Source organism: Leopardus geoffroyi, chromosome C1, assembly GCF_018350155.1.
Source record: "Leopardus geoffroyi isolate Oge1 chromosome C1, O.geoffroyi_Oge1_pat1.0, whole genome shotgun sequence".
Classification (NCBI taxonomy): domain Eukaryota; kingdom Metazoa; phylum Chordata; class Mammalia; order Carnivora; family Felidae; genus Leopardus; species Leopardus geoffroyi.
Genome location: NC_059328.1, coordinates 106,152,010 through 106,172,419, shown reverse-complemented (window position 1 = coordinate 106,172,419; position 20,410 = coordinate 106,152,010). Strand labels below are relative to the sequence as shown.

General features: G+C 39.3%; 1 protein-coding gene across 7 annotated transcripts in view; it reads left to right on the top strand.

Annotated features, from left to right (window-relative positions):
* Positions 1–20,410, top strand: part of POGZ (pogo transposable element derived with ZNF domain) — a 52,810-nt gene that overhangs the window by 17,853 nt on the left and 14,547 nt on the right. For 4 of the 7 annotated variants that reach the window (XM_045479211.1, XM_045479210.1, XM_045479212.1 and 1 more), the window contains 9 exons: positions 3,021–3,145; positions 4,161–4,319; positions 11,815–11,990; positions 12,896–13,004; positions 14,232–14,522; positions 14,603–14,821; positions 16,972–17,078; positions 17,758–18,095; positions 18,461–18,615. In XM_045479211.1, coding sequence (XP_045335167.1) covers positions 3,022–3,145; positions 4,161–4,319; positions 11,815–11,990; positions 12,896–13,004; positions 14,232–14,522; positions 14,603–14,821; positions 16,972–17,078; positions 17,758–18,095; positions 18,461–18,615 — 1,678 coding nt within the window. In that variant the 5' untranslated portion in view covers position 3,021. Of the gene's footprint in view, positions 1–3,020; positions 3,146–4,160; positions 4,320–11,814; positions 11,991–12,895; positions 13,005–14,231; positions 14,523–14,602; positions 14,822–16,971; positions 17,079–17,757; positions 18,096–18,460; positions 18,616–20,410 lie in introns of those variants that run through there. The other 3 variants (XM_045479213.1, XM_045479217.1, XM_045479216.1) reach the window with 3 other exon arrangements.

The window sequence follows — 20,410 nt, the reverse complement described above, 5'->3', positions numbered from 1 at the left end:
AATGATATCTTTTTCAGTAAAACTAGTCTGGACACTACAGAAGTTTGTGTTGTGTAGTCTTTGCTCAAGGACTGCCTGTGGTATGGATTTGGCTCTTTTTTTTAAGTTTATTTTTGAGAGAGACAACACAGCAGGGGAAGGGCAGAGAGAGAGGCAGACAAAGAATCTGAAGCAGGCTCCAGGCTCTGAGCTGTCAGCACAAAGCCTGATGTGGGGCTTGAACCCACAAGCTGTTAGATCATGACCTTAGCCAAAGTTGAAGTTGGAAGCTTAACCAACTGAGCCACCCAGGCACCCCGCCCTTCTTTTTAATTCTGTTTCTGGCTAGCATTGTGTTTTGTATATTTATGTTAAATATGAAACTAAGAAAATTTAAGTTGATACCTTATATGTTTTTCTTTCCTTGCTCACATTTTCTCCCCATTATGGTCCTGGCCTGGGAAGACAAAAATAATTAGAATTTAGAGACCAGTTAGAATCGAGTTAGGCACTTTAGCCATTGAAACTGTGGGCACTTGGTTGTAGCCAACTCAGTGGGGCGTTGGCTGGATTTTTTTTTTTTTTTTAATTTTAGTTAACATACAATGCAATATTGGTTTAAGGAGTAGAATTCGGTGATTCATCACTTACATAAAACACCCAGTGCTCATCATAAGTGCCCTCCTCAGTACCCATCACGCTGCCTGGATATTTTAAATTTTCAAGGGTACAACGCCATCTGTTGGGCACCTTAAAAATGAATCCTGTCACGTTCTATGGACCCAACTATTTAGACTAGTTTTAGGTTGGTTTTTGGCATAGAGATGTGGTAAAAAAAAGTTTCTGAAATACTAAGGGCACTGTGAGAGCCTTTGCATTAAAAGATTTATTTGAGCATTGAGCAGTAATGCTATTATAATTCCAAGACAAAGAAGTTGACCTTTAGTCTACTGATGTTGGGGGGCAGAATAGCAGTAGCTCTTTTTTATTTTTATTTTTTACTTATTTTTGAGAGGAGGAGGCTGAGAGAGAGGGAGAGAGACAATCTCAAGCAGGCTCCGTGCTGACAGCCCAGAGCCCTACGCAGGTGAAATCAAGAGTCGGATGGATGCTGGGACACCTGGGTGGCTCAGTCAGTTAAGTATCCTACTCTTGGTTTCGGCTCAGGTCGTGATCTTGTGATTTGTGAGTTTGAGCCCCACATTTGGCTCTGTGCTGACAGTATGGAGCTGCTTGGGATTTTCTCTCTCTCCCTCTCTCTTTGCCCCTCCTGCACTGTCTCAAAATAAATAAACTAAAAAAGAAAAAGTGGATGCTTAACTGAGGCATCCAGGTGCGCCTAGCAATAGCTCTTTGTTTGCACTGCAGAGGTGCAGGCTTTGTGTTTATAAGAAACATGTAGGGGTGACTGGGTAGCTCAGTCAGTTGAGTGTCCATCCTGCTCTTGATTTTGGCTTAGGTCATGATCTTGTGGTTCATGGAATCAGGTCCCACATTGAATTCTGTGCTGACAGTGCAGAGCCTGCTTAGGATTCTCCCCCCCCCCCCTCTCTCTCTCTCTCCCCCTCCCTCCGTCTCTCCCTCTCTTTCCCCCTCTCCCGCTCTCTAAAAATAAATAAATAAACTTGAAAAAGAAAAAGCATGTAACTTAGGTGTTTTCAAATTAAAGGCTCGCTCCCAAGTCATGGTGGAGTACAAGAATACAATTTGGAGGTAAAAAGAACTACCACCCACTTTCTGAATTCTGGGCAGTCTAGAATTTGACCCTGCAGCATCACCTTTTTGAAAGAGCAGCTAACAGCCTAAGTTTGTAAACTGGGAATGTAGTGTGACAAGTGAGGTTCTTATCCTGGGTGTAAAATTTAAGAGACTGCAAAAAGGCTCAGGAATAAAAGAGTATTTTAACATAGTAAAAGAGTACTATTAATACGAAAAAGTTCATAATGAGCAAAATATACCTTTTTTACTTTTTTTTTTTTTTTTTTTTTTGAGAGAGAGCACATGAGCAGGGAGGAAAAGGGCAGAGGGAGAGAGAGCGCATCTTAAGCAGGCTCCACGCCCTGCCTGGAGCCTGACATGTGACTCAATCCCACAATCCTGGGATCGTGACCTGAGCCAAAATCAAGAGTCAGACACTCAACTGACTGAGCCACCCAGGTGCCCCTATTATTATTGTTTTTAAAGATTTTCTTCTTTAGTAATATCTGTACCCACAGTGGGGCTCAAGTCACAACTCAGATCAAAAGTCATGTGCTCCACTGACTAAGCCAGCCAGGCACCCCCAAAACATACATTTTAATCAAAGACCCTGTACTTGGATGATTTGCCTCACCCTGATCATAGCCCTGGGTATTACAGATTAAACTTTTATACTCCTCTTATTGAATAATTGCTGTGAGCTCTTTCATAATTTGTTTTCAAGAATAAAACTTACAATGAGGCACCTGAGAGGCTCAGTCAGTTAAGCATCCTACTCTCAATTTCAGCTCAGGTCATGAGATTTGATCCCCAGTGAGGCTATGCACTGACAGCTCAGAGCCTGGTTGGGATTCTCTGTCTCCCTCTCTCTGCCCCTCTCCCACTTGTGTGTGTGCTCTCTCTCTCTCTCAAAATAAATATTTTTAAGAGAGCAAAAGTTATAATTCTAGATCCTTCGAAATGTGGCAGTAGGGGGAGGTTAGGGGAAAGGGTAGAGGGAGCATAAGGGTAGATCGAAGAATCTGATTCCATATTTTGTATAAAACCACTTCTCATTTTGAGGTCAATATCTTCTTAGGTCCAGTATCTTTTTTTTTTTTTTTTTTAATGTTTATTTATTTTTGAGAGAGAGACACAGTGTGAGCAGGGGAAGAGCAGAGAGAGAGGAAGACACAGAATCAGAAGCAGGCTGTAGGCTCCCAGCTATCAGCACAAGAGCCTGATGGGGCTCAAACTCAAAAGCCGTGAGATCCTGACCTGAGCCAAAGTCAGACGCTTAACTGACTGAGCCACCCAGGCACCTCATTGAGGTCAGTATCTTATTTGGTCCTTTTTTCTTGTAGCATGGCGGACACCGACCTCTTTATGGAATGTGAGGAGGAGGAGCTGGAGCCATGGCAGAAAATCAGCGATGTCATTGAGGATTCTGTCGTTGAAGATTATAATTCAGTGGATAAAACTACTACAGGTAACAAAAACTCTTTTAATCTTGGATTGTTATTTAAACTGACTCAGTTGGATGGCATTTTTATTAAGAAAGTGTGAGGTGGAGAAAGACTTTTAAGAACCCAAGGATGGATGCCTCGTTTAAGAACCCAAGGATGGATGCCTCGTTGTGGCGCTGGTGCTTTTTTTTTCTTCTATGCTTTAGTCTGTAAAAATACCTCAGTTTCTTCATATGTGAAGCTAGAAACACTATGCTCAATTTATTTAAAACATTGAGAGTTGAGTTAACCAATACTTAGCAATCATTTAGCAGTCCTCCTACCAAATGTACGAACAAGAACGCAAAGTAGTGTGTGTGGCAGTGTTCATTTATGTACCCAAACACAGGATCCCGTAGTCATTTTTCTCTTCTTTGTTTGTTTTACTTGACCTTGGTTTCCTTTGTGAGCTGAACAGAGTTTGCTTTGTGTCTGCCTTCATGAACAGTTTACAAACATAGGCTTGTTAGCTGCTCTTTCAAAAACGTGATGTTGCAGGGTCAAATTCTAGATTGCCCTAAATTCAGAGAGTGGGTGATGGTTCTTTCCCCCTGCCAAATTGTATCTGTTGCTTTCTTTATTTTTATCTTTCCTACCTTGAGACCTGAAGATGGCATTGGTTTAGGCTGAAACAGGACACAGTTCAGGATCTTGTGTACGGCTTATTATGTATGCATGGTTATAAATACCAATAGTGGTGATAATAAACCTTTGAGTCCTAGAGATTTGCTTGTGCTTTATAAGCAAAACCTTAAAATACTGGTTCAGTGAGCTCGCGATCTAAATTAACCAGGAAATATGAGATGAAGAAGGCATTGTGTCTAATTGGTGGAGCGAGGGACAAGTAGGAGGAGAAATCAGATGAACAGTTGGATTTGCAAAGAAAGCAGGAAACTTTTTGGCTGTAGAGACCCACAACAAGATGAAAGGGATTAGAACAATATCCTTTAGTGTCATCTGTCCCTGTCTCCAAGTGACTATGCCTCCCCTTCCCCACAGTTTCTGTGAGCCAGCAGCCAGTCTCGGCTCCAGTGCCCATCGCTGCCCATGCTTCTGTTGCTGGGCACCTCTCTACATCCACCACCGTTAGTAGCAGCGGGGCACAGAACAGCGACAGTACAAAGAAGACTCTTGTCACACTAATTGCCAACAACAATGGTAAGTGGGATTATTGGGAAATTCTTCCTGGGCCAGAGGGGTGAGAGAGAGAAATAAAGAGGTCTTAGGAACAGATGTACCTGTTTAGTTTTAGGTACTGAGATGGTTCTACTAGTTGGAGTGAATTTAGTAATGATTCTGTGATATGGAAGTGATTCAGTAGTGTTGCTGTTCCTTCTGAGTTAGTGCTGAATTGATGCTGGTCTTTCAAGTCTGAGGGCAGCTGATCTTGCTGCTGGTAATTTGTGGGAGAGAAAATGTAAACCCAAAATTCCTGACTATTAAAAAGATTGGGCGGGGGGTGCTGTTTGATTGTTTTTGTTATTTTTTTAAGTAGAATAAGCCCCACTAGTTTGGTAAGAATTCTCCCAGGGCAGCTTTGTTCTGAATTTTCTTTGGCAGATTCATATGGTCATTGGTTCCTGGGTATGGAAAATAGGATAGGGTTGTTTTCTACTTGAAGGAAGTGGTGAAAGAGTGGTCCTTCTAGTGTATTTATTGACTAGAGCTGCGTAGTATTGGTTTCTATTCATTTCTGATGACTGTTTTTACACTCTGAAGGCAAGTTATATCTTAAGATTCCTAAACTAGAATAAGCACCTTTATAGAATCATTGTGTTGCTGCAGAGGGCTTATTTTTAATTGTTTTATTTCCTTTAAAAACAAAATAACTGTATTAATACAAGAATAATGTGTGTATTGTAGAAAAAGTAAACTGAAAAAAATAAAAGGAAGGAAAAAATTTTTTAACTGTGATCTCACTACCTGGAGATAACTATTTGTAATTCTTATTTTGTACATATATGTACTTTTATATACTCCCATATGGTATATGTTGTGATTTACTTTTTATAAAAACGGATCATACAGCCTCTACATTACTCTTTGCCTCCTTTTTCCCCTTAGTATGTAATGAATATCTTCCCATTTTAATCAGTGTATGTCTGTAACATTGTTGGTACAGTTAACCCTTGAACAACATGGGGGGTAGGGGTGCCAACTGTCTGCATAGTTGAAAATTTACATATAACTTTTGATTCCCCCCAAATTTAAATACTGATAGCCTTCTGTTGATAAGTTGATTATCACAGATTTTGTATGTAATATGTATTATACTGTATTCTTACAATAAAGTAAGCTAGAGAAAAGAAAATGTTATACAGAAAATCATAAAAAAGAGAGATAACATAGTACTATTCTATATTTATTAAAAAAAAATCCAGGGGTGCCTGGGTGGCTCAGTTGGTTGGGTGTCCAACTCTTGATTTCTGCTCTGGTCATGATCTCATGGTTTGATCCATGGGATCAAACCCCATGTCAGGCTCTGGCTGACAGCATGGAGCCTGCTTGGGATTCTCTCTCCCTCTTTCTCTGCCCTCTTCCCCCCTCCCCCATGCACACATACTTTCTCAAAAATAAATAAACTTAGGGACACCTGGGTGGCTCAGTCGGTTAAGCATCCGGCTTCAGCTCAGGTCGTGATCTCACAGTCCGTGAGTTTGAGCCCTGCATAGGGCTCTGTGCTGAGAGCTCAGAGCCTGGAGCCTGTTTCAGATTCTGTGTCTCCCTCTCTCTGCCCCTTCCCCGCTCATGCCCTGTCTCTCAAAAATGAATAAATGTTAAAAAAAATTTTTTTTAATAAAAATAAATAAACTTAAAAAAAATCCATGTACAAGTGGACCTTCACAATTCAAACCCGTGTTGTTCAAGAGTCAACTGTATTTCCTGTTGTTTGGTTACTTATTATTAACAATAGTTGTAAAGGGCTATACTTGTACTTTAAAGAGCTATTGTGAGCATCTCTGTCTCTGTGTCTTTTCTCACCTCCTTACTTCTGAGAACATATTTATAAATGTCAAATTATTGGATCAAAAGTCAGCATAGTTTTTAAGGCTTTTGATATTTTTCCTGGAATGGCCATCTAGAAATGTTATATCAGTTTATATTTCCATTAGAAGTACATATGGTGGTTTTATTTTTGGCTATAACCATTTACTCCTCTACTGTTAGATATTTATTACAGTCCTTATTTTTTGTGATTACAAGCAGTGCTTGGTGAGCATTCTCAGGCATTGTATCCGTGTGCACTGTGTAAGCATATCTGCAGTAGAAAGTGAAATTGTTTGGATCAGGCATTTAAAACTTGATAGATGGTCTCAAATTGTCCTAATAGATTGCCCTGAATAATTGCCCACCAATAGCTCTTTCTTCATATTGCTGCCAACTTTAGGTACTATTGAACTTAAATCTAATTTCTGTAGGCATTTTTTTCAGTTGTTGGGTACTGAAAATACTATTTTTATTACATGAAACATCCTTAGAATTTTTTTGAACTTATAGATAGGGGCCCTTACATATATATAAAGATGAGGAACCACTATCCAGAGGATTCTGTCATTTTACAGATGTGGAAACCAAAGGCCTAGAGAGTCTAAACAATGTGCTTAAAGTCAAATAGTTGGTAAGTGACTAAACTGGATTTGAATTGTCTAGATTTCAGTTTGTGTCCTTTCCTCTGTGTTATATTGCTTTCCTGTATTTCTCTTTAAATAATCTGTCAAAGTGCTGTTAGCAACCAGCATAACTAAATTTTTCTTTGATCGTACGATATTCCAAGGCTTATGAGGACACACTGACATGACCTAGTCTCCTTGACTCCTTGAATGGACTTTTGATTTCTGAGCCCACCTAGGGCTGTGTACAAAGTTAAAAAAAAAATCTACCTATATACAGATACTTCTAGTATTTAAATTAAAATGTTAACCCATGGGGGGTCTGGGTAGCTCAGTCAGTTGAACATCTGACTCTTGATTTCAGCTCAGCTCATGATCCCAGGGTCATGGAATCAAGGGTCTGCACTGAGCATAGAGCCTGCTGGGGATTTTCTCTCCTCTGTCCCTCTACCCCATTCTTTCTCTCTCTCTTTCTCAAAATAAATAAATAAATAAAACATTAACCCATGTTAGTGGGAAAAAAATTGGGTACAGACTGGTAACCAGTTACATATGTCGTGTGTATTCTTCCAAAACATTTTCATGCATAGATAAGCATGCATTAATAAATCCAATTTGCCTAGCCACCCCCCTTTTTGCATAATACAGGCAATTCTGTAACTTTTTAAATCTGATATTCTTTTTTTTCTTTTTTGAGAGGGGGCATAAGTGAGAGAGGCAGAGACAGAGGGAGAGAGAGAGAGAGAGAATCCCATGAGAGGTAGAGAGAGAGGGAGAAGAGAGAGAAGTGGGGCTCACCCTAAGTGAGGCTCGAGCTCATGAACTGTGAGATCATGACCTGAGCTGAAGTCAGATGCTTAACCGACTGAGCCTCCCAGGCGCCCTTATCTGATATTCTTGAGATGCTAGTCTAGGTTTAAGGATGAGACTTCAGAATAGAGTGGATTTGGGGCACCTAAGTGGCTCAGTGGGTTAAAGTACCAGACTCTTGATTTCGTCTCAGATCGTGATCTAGAGTTCGTGGGATCAAGCTGACAGCACAGAGCCTGCTTAGGATTCTTTCGCTCTGCCCTTCCCCCACTCTCTCTCAAAAAAATAAATAAATAAATAAATAAATAAATAAATAAATAAATAAATAAAAATAAATAAATAAATAAATAAACAAACAAATATTTAAAACTGGTTGGGCTCCTGGTTATCAATAGCCGCCTCCACCAATAATTATATTATAAAAAAAATTCTTTTGGGGGCAGATTTAGCTTTTATAATTTATCTATTTCTCTTGTTTTCTTTGCCCTCTCTATATAGAAAGCATTTTCTTGACTCTTGATTTTGAAGAACTTTTTTTTTTTTTTTTTTTTTTTAAATGTGGGAGGGAGGCCAGGAGTTGAGACGGAGGAGGAGTACATTGATGGTTTTTGTAATGGTCTAGTCCTGTGCTGGGTGATGGATTCAAGAGTGTTTATCATTGTACTTTAGAACTTTTAGGGGTGTCTGGGTGGCTCAGTCGGTTAAGCATCCTGCTTAGGCTCAGGTCATGATCCTCACATCTGTGAGTTTGAGCCCCGCATCCAGATCTGTGCTGACAGTTCAGAGCCTGGAGCCTGCTTCAGATTCTGTGTCTTCCTCTCTCTCTGCCCCACCCCTGCTTGTGCTCTGTCTCTCAAAAGTGAATAAATGTTAAAATAATTTTTAAAAAGCCTTTTAAATGTGTGTATTTTATGAGTCAAGTGTTAAAATATAATTAAGGTAAAGATTATTTTGAAAGAATAGTGGAAAGGATATGGACACAGTTTTGTTCTGTACTCCAAAATACCTGTTCCATGGAGAATGATAATCGCTTAAGAATAAAATGTAATCAACACTTTCCTATTTAATGGGTATAGAATAGTTTTTCAGCAGATGATACCGGGACAACTGGGTACTTTTCCCACATGGAAGTGGATGGAGTGGCCCTTCCACTCCTTACCGTTTATAAGCGTTAACTAAATGGTCAGTGTAAGAGCTAAGACTGTAAAACTTTTAGAAGCAAACATAGGTGTAAATCTTTATGACCTTGATTTAGGTAGTGGATTCTTAGGATCCAAAAGCATATGTAACCATAGAAAAAAATGATTGGACCTTATAGAAATTAAAACCTTTTATGCTTCAAAGGGCATAATCAAGAAGTGAAAACACCCATAGAATGGGAGAAAAATTGTGCAAATAATATATATGATAAGGGACATGATAACTAGGATATATAAAGAACTACTACAATTCAATAATAAAAAGACAATCCAATTTCTTAAATGGGCAGAGGATCTAGATAGACATTTCTCCAAAGAGAATATATAAATGGCCAGTAAGCACATGAAAAATGTTCTCCATCATTAGTCACTGAGGAAATGCATATCAGAACCACAGTGAGATTACCACTTTACACCCACTAGGATGGCTATAATGAAAAAGGTGGACAAATAACAAGTGTTGGTGAGAATGTGGAGACATTGGGACTCCTATATTGCTGATGAGAATGTAAAAATGGTATGGCCACTTTGGGAAATAGTTTGTCAATTTCTCAAAAAGTTAAGTGTACTTACATGACTGAGCAATTCTTCTAGCTGTATACCCGAAACATGGAAACATGTTCACACACAAATGTCCTGAACAAATGTTCATAGTATTATTCATATAGCCCCCAAATGGAACAGCGTGAGCTGTTGAATGGATAAACAAAAGGTGGTATATCTGTACAGTGGGATATTATTTGGCCATAAAAAGGAATGAAATACTGATGTATACTAGAACATGAATAACCCTTGAAAATGTGCTGAATGAAAGGAGTTAGACACAAAAGGCAACATACTGTATGACTCCATTTATACGATCTGTGGTTTCCAGGGCTGGGGAGAGGAGATAGGGAAAAACTGCTAATGGGCACAAGATTTTTTTCTTAGGATGATGAATATGTTCTGGAATTAAATAGAAGTGATAGTTGCACAAAGCTTGTATTCGAATATACTAAAAACCTCTGAATTGTATACTTTATATGGGTAATACGTATGGTATGTTTATGTTATCTCAGTAAAGCTTTTTTTTTTTTTTTTTAAGAAAGTATCAGGAATAAAATTTTGGAACATTTTTGCAATCCTTTTTGTTCTTCAGAATCTACCACTCAGCGTTTAGAAATGATTTCTGTAGTATTGACTGATCGTATATGTTTGCATTGGAAAGACATAGTATGTAGTGAAATAAACCACTGCTTAATTCTGAGCTGTGAATGATGTGAATTTAATGTTAATAGATTTCTTATTCTATAACTAATAATGGCTTTCAACTCTTGTTTAGCCCATTTTGACTCAATTTAGCTCTCATCCCTGGGTTTTAAGACTATGTAAGTAAACAAAAAATAAAGGAAACATGAAGACCTTCAGATTTGTAAAAAACAGCATATTGTGAGAGAAGCTGCTGAATCACTAACCCGTATTTAATCAGTTTATGGCTATGGTTCCAAGTTTATTTGAGGCAGGGTGCTGGTTGGTTGATACTTTTATAGGCATTTCAAGTTTTAAGGATTCTGATTGCCTGCTTCTTTTATCCTCTGGAGATAGAACTTTGTAAGACCCATGAATTGGCAGAATTTCTTCAAAGAAAAACTTAAGAATGTAGAATCATTTAAAATATTTTATTAGAATTCATTAGAGTTATTAGATTATAGAAAGTGGGTGGCAGGTACAGATAAAACAAAATTGGTACTAGTTAATAATTGTTAAAGCTGAGTAATGGGTACATGGGGTACATTCATTATGATATTCTATTTTTGTGTATTTGAACTTCTCCATAATAAAACATTTAAATTAAAATAGCAAATTGCCAATATAATTAGCATTGATAGAACTTGGAAATTCTGTTTGTCAACCTCTCATAATCACTATTCAGCTGGCCTCATAACTATGAGGTCTAGTCCACTGATGGGCACTCAATTTCTGGAAAAAAGTGGGACAAGCCATTGTTGGCCTATTAATAGCCACCTGTACCAGTGGTCTAGCTTTGTAGCTAACTGCACTGACTCCATCTGTCAAGTAGGACATACAATTCAGAGGAACCCATCCCACTGTGGTTATTTGAGTCAAAAAGTTGAGGCATAGTATCTTATTTGGATCTTTGAGTTAGGTATATCAACTCTGAAATTTTCTGTCTGGTTTTGGGGTATTCTTTGTAAATGAGTAAAGTTTAGTATTAATGATTTTTTTAGCCCAATGTAGTTAAAAAAAAAAAAAAACTTTAAAACATTTACAAAATTACTTTTTTCACAAATGAAAACAACCTAAAATGTTTCAGTGGCCAGTTTATTAGTATTTATTTTGAATGAATCATCTGCTTCATGAAGTCATACCATTTTTACTGGGTGTTGGTTAGTTTTTAGCCAAGTCTTTATCAGTTCTGATGTCAAAAAAGAGAGGGATAGCCTGTCAACAATCTCTCTGTTCCCGTATCTGTAAAAGCCACTGATTGTTTAGAGAATCTGTTGCATTTCTAAGATTTGAAATCACTAGGAAGAGGCATCATTCTTTAGATGTTATGTACTTGCTGAATTAATGTTTGTTGGTGAATACTTCTCTTTTAAAAATATTAAGGTGGATTCTCTAACAGCAAATTACATTCTGACAAAATAAGTTTCACTTAGTTAAAATATGTAAAAAAAAAATGTTACTTTGTTTTGCTAGTTTGGTATGGAGAGATTATGTTAAATCGTATATTAAATCATCAGAGTCCAAATGATAGCCATGTAGAAAAAGTCTTACTAAATTAAGACATCCCTAGTTAAGATATACGGGGGAGATATTAGTGAACCTCCCCTATCTACCTGTTTTTCTGTTAGATGTAGATTTGGGTGAAGCTTAAATTTTTGGTGAGGTTGGTGATGTTAAACCTGAGGTGAGTCGTGACAGTTTTGGATATTTTAATATCTGAGACCGCATTTCTTATCTGAGACCCCAGTGTTTCTTGTAAAATGTGGCTTTGTTTTCTCTTACATTTTTTTTTTCTTTTACCCTTAGCTGGCAATTCTTTGGTCCAACAAGGTGGACAGCCGCTCATCCTAACCCAGAATCCAACCCCAGGTCTGGGTACAATGGTTACTCAACCAGTATTGAGGCCTGTCCAGGTCATGCAGAATGCCAATCATGTGACTAGTTCTCCTGTGGCCTCACAACCAATATTCATCACTACGCAGGTGAGTAGGACTCTGAATTCTGGGGCTGGATAGGGAAGGAGAGAAAGAATCTGTGAGCCTTTGGAGTTTTAAGTCCTGTCTTTTGTCCTGGCTTTCTCATTTGCTGTTTTATAATTTGATACTAACTTTTATGGAAAGCCCAATATAACATACAGCTGGGTAATATCTTTTTCCTATCCTTCAGAGGGCTGTTAAGTGGTTTGATTGAGATCTGGGCAGAAATTAGTTGGAAAGCTTAGATTAGGAAGTGTTAATACTTGGCCCTCAAAGCTTCTTGCCCTTTGCTTGGGTTGATTTTCTTATAATGGGTGAGTTAATTGACTTTTGGAAATCTGTGTGTGAAATTGGTGAAGTGCAGGGAGAACTTTGGAAGAGAAGGAGGCAGATTATTTGATACATAATGTCAGTTGAAGTTGAAAGCCTGATGCTGGATGTGGAACCTAAAGGCAAGTGCTGCTCTTGGCCTGTGGCTTCCTGAGTTACAAACTCTCCTCTTACAGATTTGCCAGAGGTTTGTGGACTTTGGAAACAATTTCTTAACAATTGGTTTGTGTTGAATCACTACAGTGAATACTCTTAGAGTGTCACTTTTTTCCCCTTCTATGTCTTTATCTGTTTAGGGGCCAGTTTGTGGATGAGGTATTTTTTAAGCTGTTTTTTTAAGACAGGAAGTAGATTTTCATTTTTGCTCATATGGACGAGAGCTTATTCTTCAGTTTTGATATTTTGTCACTCAAAACTTTTGCCAGAATTCCTAAATTTCTCCATCTTGGTCATTTAAAAGCTCTACCTCTAGAAAAAGAACCACTGGGTAAGAGTGGGAATTTTTTGGATGTAGTCTTACTGTAGTATCTGCCAGTGTTAGCTAATCTCCATGTTAAAGATCATTTTGCTTTTTAATGCAGGGATTTCCTGTAAGAAATGTCCGGCCTGTACAAAATGCGATGAATCAGGTTGGGATTGTGCTGAACGTACAGCAAGGCCAAACAGTTAGACCAATAACACTAGTCCCAGGTAAGGAAAAATGTCTACCCATTTGAAATAAACTGGCATCCAGAAGATTTGTTTTTACTGTCTCAAAGTATTCTTGGTCATTTAAAAAGCATACTTAAGGAAAATCTAAAAATATAAGATCACACTGATTTAAGCCCAATTTTTAAAAATGATATCTAACCTTTGGCCAGGATGGTGGTTTTATTTTTCTTTTTAACTTTTTACCACCCTTTAAAGAAGGGTTTATATAGTCATTTTTCTGCTTCTGGTGTTTTTGTCAGCTGTAAAGTTTGTTATCCTGAAGGAATATTGTTAATGCAAACTCTCAAATTTCCAATTTCTTGTAAGTTTACTCACTTACATGGTGGGATTATAAACTTTCTTTCCCTTTAATTTTATAGCATAGATTTTGGGTATAAAACAAATGACCGAACCTTTGATGATAAATATTGCCAATGACTAGTTAGTATTTTTTTTTTAAGAAACTGAATTGAAAATAATTTTCTGAAATCTTGTAATTTTCCCCACAGTTCTTTATTAAGTGTCTGTAAGTTTACTACAATTCAGACCAAAAGAGATCTTAATTTCGTTGTTGTGAAGGTACCTCCATAAGCTGGTCTAAGTTGTCGTTGTTGTTCTCAGAGCCCACAGAGTGTTTTTGGCCTTCAGTCTCATGACCTTATCTTACCTAGTTCTGATATTTCTTATACACCTGTCCATGGAATTGTCTGCAGCTGAGCCAGGACATTCGCCTCTGGGACATCCCAATAGAATGGCATAGTCAGTCTTTTTGAATGCATAGAAAAGAATGGAGGACTCCTTTAGTGTCCTGAAAAAGAAAGATAGCTTTTTTCAGGACCACATTTGCCCTTTGGCCTATATATACCCATACTGCCTCCTAGTCTGTACTCATCCTTGTTCTTTCAGTATTGAGGTCAAGCTACTCCTAATTGTATTCTTGGGATGGAAAAGGCAGTGTGGTAAGGTGTTTGGGGAGGAATTGATAGGAATCTTCCTTCTTCAGTTTAATAGGGCTGGTTACTTAGGCTAAGTTCTTTTATCTGCTTGCATACCTATTTTCTTAGACATTAAAAATGTCTAACGTGCTACTCTTGGTAACCTCTGATGGCCACCAAATAGTTTGGAGAAATTATTTTTTCCTATTCCAGTATTTCCGGTAAACACTGGTAGAACGTATTAAAGGTGAGCTCATTGACCAAGATGTGGTACTTTGTTTCTCTTTTGAAGCTCCAGGTACCCAGTTTGTTAAGCCGACAGTTGGAGTCCCACAAGTGTTCTCTCAGATGACCCCAGTGAGGCCAGGCTCCACGATGCCTGTGCGGCCCACCACCAACACCTTCACCACCGTCATCCCGGCCACTCTGACCATTCGAAGCACCGTCCCACAGTCGCAGTCCCAGCAAACCAAGTCCACACCCAGCACCTCCACCACTCCCACCGCCACACAGCCAACCTCACTGGGGCAGCTGGCTTCTCAGCCTCCAGGCCAATCCAGCCAGACACCCAATCCCAAGCTAGGTGAGCCTTGGGAAGTGGAGATGGCCTTACTGGGCAGGGCTGTGGGTGGAGAACAGATGATTATCACTTGGCCAACATAGCTCCCTCCTTCCCCTCTCCACCTGCAGTGAGCATTGCCAGCTTTGTCACTGTGAAGCGACCCGGGGTTACAGGTGAAAATAGCAATGAAGTAGCCAAACTGGTGAATACCCTTAACACCATCCCTTCCCTGGGCCAGAGTCCTGGGCCAGTGGTGGTATCCAACAACAGCTCTGCCCATGGCTCCCAGAGAACTAGCGGACCTGAGTCTTCAATGAAAGGTACAGTAACCTGACCAGTCATTCAGAAACATTAATAAAGCATTCGATATATCAGAACTCTATGCCTTGAAATAGAGATGTAAAATAGAATATAATTGCCACAGTCTGTTCTCACAAGAAACTGTAGTGTAGGAGAGAGGATGGCCACTGTGAAAAGTATAACTAAATCAGCTACAAGGAAACCATTCTGTGTCTCTTGTGCTGTGGAGACGAGTGAAATGGACTGGTTGATCAGAGATGGATGGTGTAATCAAAGGAAAGCTTCATGGAGGAGGTGGATTTCTGCACAAGGTTTAAAAGTTAGGAATTGGTAGGGAGGTTTCCAGGTGGAGACAGGATATGAGCATGAGAGTTTTCAGTGGTCTAGAGCAGGGCTCAGCAAACTTTTTCTCTAAAGAACCAGATAAGCATTTTAGGTTTTATGCAGTAAATAGGGTCTCTGCTACAACTACACATTGTTGTGCAAAAGCACCCACAGACAATATGCATATAAGCATGACCGAACTCCACTAAAACTGTGAACTCTGAATTTTATGTAATTTCCACGTGTCAGAATATCTTCTTTCGCTTTCATTTTAGCCATTTAAAAATGTAAAAAACATTTAACAAATGGTACTGGAAAAACTGGGCATTCATATCCAATGAAGTTGGACCCATACACCATATATAAAAGTTTAACTCAATGAACCAAAGACCTAAGCATAAGAGCTAAAACTATAAAAGAAGAAAACATAGGGGGAAAGGTTCATAATACTGGATTTAGCAATGATTTATTGCACATGACACCAAAAGCACGGGTAACAAAAGAATATTATAATAATAATAATAGATAAATGGAACAACCTCAAATTTTAAACTTTTAAAAGGGCATCAAAGAACACTATGAACAGAGTGAAAAAGCAGCCTACTGAATAAGAGAAAATATTAGAAAATCATATATCTGATAAAGGGTTAACATCCAGAATATATAAAGCACATCGCTTCTCAGCCTTTTGGCTAAGATCAAGTGCAGAATCTATAAAGCATAACTCAACAACAACAACAACAAAAAAACCAAACAACTCAATGAAAAACTGGGCAAAGGAGTTAAACAGACATTTCTCCAAACAAGATATACAGATAGCCACTAAGCACACAAAAAGATCCTCACCATCACTAATGATGAGAGAAATACAAATCAAAACTGTGTTGAGATCCCACTTCACACCCATCATGATGGCTCTTACCCAAAAAACAAAATAACAAATGTTGGTGAGGATGTATAGAAGTTGGAACCCTTGTGCATTGCTGTTGGAAATGTAAATTGGTGTGATGGTTTCTCAGAAAGTGAAACATAAAATTACCATCTGACCCAGCAATTCCACTTCTGGGGTAGGACCCAAAAGACCTGAAAGCAGGGACTCATATTTGTAACCCATGTTCAAAGCAGCATTACCTACAATAGCCAAAAGACTGTTGGACTTCCAAGCAGTCCAAGTGAGCATCAGCTGATGAATAAACAAAATACGATATATGCATACAGTAGTGTATTGTTCAAGGAAGGAAATTCTGACACATGCTACAACATTCATGAACTTTGAAGACATTCTGCTAAGTATTAAACTAAGCTGGTAACAAGAGGAAAAATACTGTATGATTCCACTTAAATGAGGTACCCAGAGGAGTCAAATTCACAGAGAGGAAGTATAATGGTGGTTGCCAGGGACTAAGAGGAGGGAGGAATGGGGAATTAGTTAATGGGTGTAGACTTTCAGTTTTACAAGAGGAAAAGAGTCCTGGTGGAGATTGCTTGTACAGCAATGCGAGCGTACTTAACTGTTCACTGGAGAATGGTTAAGAGGTAAATTTTATGTATGTTTTACGACAATTAAAGAAAAAATTGTTTAACAAAAAAATTAAAAAAGTAAAAGCCATTCCTAGCTCATGAACCAAACAAAAGTTGGCATCTGACTGGATTTTATCTGTGAGCTGTGATTTGCTGGCCATGAGGTAGAAGAATGATGAAAAGAATGTTCCTCATAGTGATCTCTCATGCTTGCTGATAAACATTAATGTGCTCTTCAGGAAGTGTTTAACCTTTCTTCAAAGGGCCAATCATCTTTTTCACATATCATCATACTAAGCTTATCAATGCTTTTCACTTCTTCCAGTGACCTCTTCCATCCCAGTGTTCGACCTCCAGGATGGTGGACGGAAAATATGTCCACGATGTAATGCTCAATTCCGTGTTACCGAAGCTTTGAGAGGTCACATGTGTGTAAGTGATAACCTACCACCTGTGATGGGGATCCAGCTTCAATGGCTACCACTGTATACTTCCTATAGGGTTGGGAACTTGTGAAACGGGGGCTCTGAAATGATTAGGAAGCTTTATGCTCTCCTTTGGCCTATTTTGGAAGAGTTTTATACTTTGGAATGTGGAAGGATACATTTAAAGAACCTCTAGTAGATTAGAACCTTAATATGTGACCTTAATTCCTTGGTCATGATTGATTTTGAAATTGCACAGGTGGACAGGTTTGTTAGATAATCAGGACTCAAGCCAAGTTGGCCTTGGTTTATCTTCTATTTATTGTGTCATTGGCTGAATCAGGAGTCAGTCATTAACCAGTTCCCATTTCTAGCCTTTTCATTTTTTGGTATTAGTCCAGACACAAAGGTTGAAATTTCCTAGCAGGGAGTTTAGAGGCAGGTTATGCTAGTGGGTGGTTAAAGGATCTAAAGCAGGAGGGAGAAGTATAAGGTACGGGGTTTGGAGTGGCATATGGCTGTAAATACATATCCACTAGAAAAAGTGGGAGTCCTGGAAACACTGTAGAACACCGAAGGGTGAAACCTGGTTGAGAATACCTAGAATCACACCATTCCCACACCATGAGGTTGGGGAGTTAACACATCCCAGGCCCCAGGATAACTACAATGATCTTCCTTTATAGTACTGTTGCCCAGAAATGGTGGAATACCAGAAGAAAGGAAAGTCTCTGGATTCAGAACCCAGTGTCCCATCAGCAGCAAAGCCCCCGTCCCCTGAGAAAACTGCTCCTGTTGCTTCCACACCCTCTTCCACACCTATTCCTGCTCTGTCCCCACCTACCAAAGTACCAGAGCCAAATGAGAATGTGGGTGATGCTGTCCAGACCAAACTCATCATGCTAGTAGATGACTTCTACTATGGACGGGATGGTGGCAAAGTGGCCCAACTCACAAACTTCCCTAAGGTCGCCACGTCTTTCCGATGTCCACATTGTACCAAAAGGCTAAAAAACAACATTCGGTAAGTGTAGCTTCAGAGGTTACCCTGGACAAAAGAAGACTGAAATTTTCTTAGGTGTTTAAGTTTTTCTCTTTGGGCAACAGTCCTATTATCCATTCTGGATAAGGATTATCATTAAGTCAATAAATGGTACTTTAGAAGGAGGAGGTATTGTGGTAATAATAGATAACTTTGGGTGGAGTGAAGGAAACCAGTACATCTTTCCACAGAACTCTTAGGAACCCTTTTCTGGGCTCAGAAAAAGACTGTCCCAAACTGGGGAAGTTGTATGTATGGGGGCGGGAGGGGACACATGTAATGTGTGTTCTGGGATTCCAAGGCTCATTTTTTTGTTTTCTGTACTTTCCCCGTGTGCTGTGCTACAGATTCATGAACCATATGAAACACCACGTAGAACTTGATCAGCAGAATGGTGAGGTAGATGGTCATACCATCTGCCAACACTGTTATCGCCAGTTTTCCACGCCCTTCCAGCTCCAGTGCCACTTGGAAAATGTTCATAGTCCTTATGAATCGACTAGTAAGTTTGGAAACTCTTAAACTCTAGGGGTAGACTTTGCTCTTCATTCATTGAATGGCACTGGGGGGACCCCATTATTTATATATGAGTATCAGTACAGAGGAAGCTCTTGGCACATTTCAAGTCAATTCCTTATTTCACTCATCATCTATTCTTACAACTTAGACTTCCCTTCAAGCCTGAATTGAGTTCAGTGCTAGATCCTGAAGTGTTAGGGGCTTTGGTTCAGGACCACTGTAATGTGTTGTAATGTATATAATATAACATGATGGATCCCTTACCTAGATTTTTTTTTTTTTAATGTTTTTATTTTATTTTGAGAGAGACAGAGTGTGAGTGGGGGAGGGGCAGAGAGAGAGGGAGACATAGAATCCAAAGCAGACTCCAGGCTCTGAGCTGTCAGCAGAGAGCCCAATGCGGGGCTTGAACCCATGGACAGTGAGATCATGACCCAAGCCGAAGCCGGATGCCCAACCAACTGAGTCACCCAGGCGCCCCAAGATCTTTTTTATAGGAGGAGCAGTCATCTATATTTGGACCTCGACTTTAGTTAGTGCCCTGATAGCTTTTACATAGGACAAAAGGTAACATTATAAAGTGCTTTACCATTAAGATAGTGCTTTCAATGAAATGTGAGATAAGATGTGGAGTGTTACCTCCACTTGACATCTTGCAGATGAGGAAATACAGGCTGAACACAGGCTTACAAAAATTAGGCCATTTACTTCAGAGCATACATCTCTAGTAAGGTGCCATTGTGAGGAGTTGAATCCAGACTCCTAGAATATCTCCTATGTCGTCCTTCAGGGGATTTCTGGTTGTGTTGCAGAGACAAAAATTATGAAAATATAGGAAAATGAGAACAAGACCATATATTTATTATAAACACGTGCATTGTATGATACCAGTGATGGGTGAAATAGTTGAGAGAAGAAAAAAGATCTTTGAGGCTAGATTTCCCAGAAAGTCATGCTTATTAAGCTTTTAGGGTCTTAAAAAACAAAAGACTTTCAGGGTCTTTAAATACAAGAAGGATTTAGAGGAATGAAAAGTAGTAAGAAGAGTGATGGGAAACTGTGTGAGCAAATGCATAAACAGAAATATGCCATGTTATCTGGATGCTTTTGCTACAGATTAAAATTCTTTGACTTAAAAATGGATTAAATGGGGGCGCCTGGGTGGCGCAGTCGGTTAAGCGTCCGACTTCAGCCAGGTCACGATCTTGCGGTCCGTGAGTTCGAGCCCCGCGTCAGGCTCTGGGCTGATGGCTCAGAGCCTGGAGCCTGTTTCCGATTCTGTGTCTCCCTCTCTCTCTGCCCCTCCCCCGTTCATGCTCTGTCTCTCTCTGTCCCAAAAATAAATAAACGTTGAAAAAAAAAAATTAAAAAAAAAAAATGGATTAAATGTTAAGGATATCCATTATATCATTTATTTATTTATTTTTAATTTTTTTTTTTAACGTTTATTTATTTTTGAGACAGAGAGAGACAGAGCATGGACGGGGGAGGGTCAGAGAGAGGGAGACACAGAATCTGAAACAGGCTCCAGGCTCTGAGCTGTCAGCACAGAGCCTGATATGGGGCTCGAACTCACGGACCGCGAGATCATGACCTGAGCCGAAGTCGGCCGCTTAACCGACTGAGCCACCCAGGCACCCCCCATTATATCATTTAATTGAGAGGACTTGAGGTAGAGTAAGCTGCAAGGCCAGAACTTGAGTGTTCTACTTCTCAGCAGTTTCTTGTCTCTGACTTGTAGTAGAGTGGCTATGTTCATCTTGGGCCTTATCTTCAGG